Source organism: Vollenhovia emeryi, unplaced genomic scaffold (assembly GCF_000949405.1).
Source record: "Vollenhovia emeryi isolate VEMERY1.0 unplaced genomic scaffold, V.emery_V1.0 DF939972.1, whole genome shotgun sequence".
NCBI classification, from domain to species: domain Eukaryota; kingdom Metazoa; phylum Arthropoda; class Insecta; order Hymenoptera; family Formicidae; genus Vollenhovia; species Vollenhovia emeryi.
Window position 1 is genome coordinate 5,677 of NW_011966394.1, and position 3,308 is coordinate 8,984.

The following is a 3,308-nucleotide window of genomic DNA, read 5'->3' on the forward strand; positions in this document are numbered from 1 at the left end:
CTTTTTAAAAAAGGTAAAAATGCGCCAAGTATAAGCTCCAATGTTACTCTATCTCTTCTGCAAACGTATCTTCTCTACAAAAATATCTTTCCTGCAAAAGTATCTTCTTTACAAAAATAATTTTATAAAATCTTTCCAAAAATACCTTTTCAAAAATATTGTCTCTACAAAAATCTTCTCTACAAAACTATCTTCTCTACAAAAGTAATGATATCATCAACAAATTACGCCAAATATAACAATGGATATTTATATATGTATAACGCGTATCTTTCTTCTACCGTCATTCTGTAAATACATCTCATTCGGCCAATAACGTATCGACAGCACCGATGAAAAGAATAGCAACTGTTTAGAAATTTAGAAACTCTGTATCTATTCAGGCGAATTAAGGCCTGGGTCCATGATGCTAGTACTTGGTCCAAGTTCTAATTCCGCGAAATATGTAGCCAATCAATATAGCTGTTCCACAAAAGCTGCAAGTTGATTGGCTACGCACTTCTCAAAACTTTGCAGTCACCCCCACCAGAATCCTGACGGAAGAGATCATCAGCCAAATAGAAACTGCCATTTTCCACCTTCTAACTCAAGCAGGCAATAACATCAGACAACAGTCAGCCCATATCCTCCGGAAAGCCAAACTTCCTAGCCAAAACATCAACAGGGAAGAGCGCTTAGCGCTTCAAAGCCTAAAACAGAATGACGACATCCTCATTCTACCAGCAGACAAAAGCAATGCGACAGTGGTGATGGACAAAAGAGACTATCACAACAAAGTCAACACCTTGCTGTCAGACGCCCAAGTCTACAAAAAACTCAAACGCGATCCAACCTCCAGCGTAGAGAAGAAAACCTCCCTGATCAAAAAGGCGAACCTCCCTCCGCTAACCACGAAATACCTGACCCCCAGCGACAGCTCAGCACCCAGACTATACGGCCTTCCGAAGATCCACAAAGAATCAGTCCCCCTACGGCCTATCGTCAGCAACATCGGGGGCCCCACCTACCAACTAGCCCGCTACCTCACCAAACCCCTCAAAAAACTGACCGGCCCCAACGACTCCCACATCAGGAACTCAATGGACTTCGTGAACAGAATAACCAAGATCAAAACCAAGCCCAACGACATCCTGGTAAGCTTCGACGTGGTTTCCCTGTTCACCAACGTCCCAGTCCAAGACACTCTGGACATCATCAGGACATCCAAAGAGATTCCATCCACCCTGTTCCCATTAATAGAACACTGCCTCAACTCCACCTATTTCCAGTTCGAAGGAGAATTCTACGAACAAACCACGGGAGCAGCAATGGGATCCCCGATATCACCCATCATCGCAAACATCTTTATGGAACACTTCGAGAATGAAATCCTGAAGAAGGCCCCACTAAAACCCTTCACATGGTTACGGTACGTGGACGACACCTTCGTCATCTGGAACCACGGAAGGGAAACTCTACCTCAATTCCTCACTTTCATCAACTCCCAACATCCCAACATCCAATTCACAATGGAGACCGAACAGAATTCCCAAATCCCCTTCCTGGATGTCCTGGTCCGTAGGAACGAAGACAGCACCCTAAGTCACAACGTCTACCGCAAACCAACGCACACGGACCGATACCTCCACGCAAACTCCCACCATCACCCCGCCCAAAAGAATTCGGTAATCAGCTCTTTAGTCCACAGAGCACTCTCCATCTCGGAACCAGCCGCCCTGAACGGAGAGCTAAACCACCTTCACCGAACCCTGACCAGGAACGGATACAGCAGCAGAAACATCAACCGTACCATCAATAAGCTGACCAACAAGGAATCCGGCCAGAACAACACCACGACACCAGAGACAGAGAAAGAGAAGATTAAGGCAGTAGTACTTCCATACGTCAGAGGCACCACGGACCGCATCAGCAGAATCCTGAGCAAACACAACATCAAAGCGATTTTCAAACCTTGCAACAAGTTCTAACGAATGCTCCCCAATCCCAAGGACCGGAGACCCCCTTTGACAGCCCCAGGGGTTTACAAGGTCCCATGCTCCTGCGGCAAAGTGTACATAGGAGAAACCGGGAGGAAGATTAGTACACGAATCAAAGAACACCAGCGATGTACCAAATACGGCCACTTCTCACAATCAGCTCTAGCCGAACACAAGATCGAGACCGGACACGCTATCCAGTTCGACAAAGCCACCATGCTGGCCCCGTCCCAAAGCTATTTCGCACGGAAAAACCGCGAAGGCATAGAAATCTTGAAACACCCTGACAATCTGAATCGCTATCAAAGGCTATCAGGTGAGCCCGATATGGCACACCGCCCTCCCGGTTTTTTAAAAAAACTGTCAGCCGGCATAGGCTGACCCCCCTCCCTTTGACCACCCCCTCCCCCTGACTATCCCCCCCCCCCCCCAAGAACGAGTATAAAAGGACTAGCGCAACGCGAGGGAGCTCAGTATCAGAGTCTCCCAGCCCTGATGAAGCAGACTGCAACGCCTGCGAAATGTCGGCACCACACTGCAAACAGACGCGGCAACCATCCGGAAGCCATGAAGACTAAAGATTTGGATCATTCGGTTGAATTGCACGCAACTTAAGCAATGTCTCGTGTGAGTCAGAAATTAATTTAATATTTTCTGTTACAACGTTTTCTTTTCCTTCTTTCTTAATGTACTTCTTAAGATTATTATATTTGTCCCAAAGTTTTTACCACTAGCAAGTCGTTTGAATTTGGTGTTACACGGAATGTAGTAGGTTGACGGTTTTTCAAACGTGAAAACACTATCTCTTCAGACCACTCTTTCAATTGGTCAGAAGTTATTCTATAATTTTAAAGTAAACTTTCATAAGTAAATAATATTTAATAATGTTAATAAATAAAGTGCACTGAACGTTTATATTATAATACATACTTCATAGATTTACAAAGTGTGTCAATAACTATATGACAAATTTTATTACGGTCGGACTGAGTTAATCGTTTTTGTGACAATATTTTTTTGCCACTACTTGATTGAGAGAGTAAATCTTTCAGAGCCTAAAGAAGAAATATGATAAAAAAATTAAACATTTTATAATTATACATATATATAACAAAAGACGAAATTAATAGACGACCCACGTGGCAGGTGGTTTATTTAATAAAAATTATTCCCGGATTAATTTTTATTAAATAAACCATCTACTAGTTGGGTTGTCTAATAATTTAGCCATTTGTTATTTATTTATTGACAAAGATAATATTTCACTTTTGTCATACTATACAATATATATATATAATGCTTTATATTTCCTTAAACCTTCCATGTCTGAAC

At 42.9% G+C, this 3,308-nt stretch overlaps 1 protein-coding gene across 1 annotated transcript; it reads left to right on the forward strand.

Moving 5' to 3' along the window:
- Positions 1 to 516: 516 nt before the first annotated feature.
- On the forward strand, positions 517 to 1,967 carry LOC105556506 (the record flags this gene model as incomplete). Its single annotated transcript, XM_012003604.1, has 1 exon — positions 517 to 1,967. A coding segment is annotated over one exon (1,451 nt), but the record flags the coding sequence as incomplete, so codon positions are not given.
- Positions 1,968 to 3,308: the final 1,341 nt, after the last annotated feature.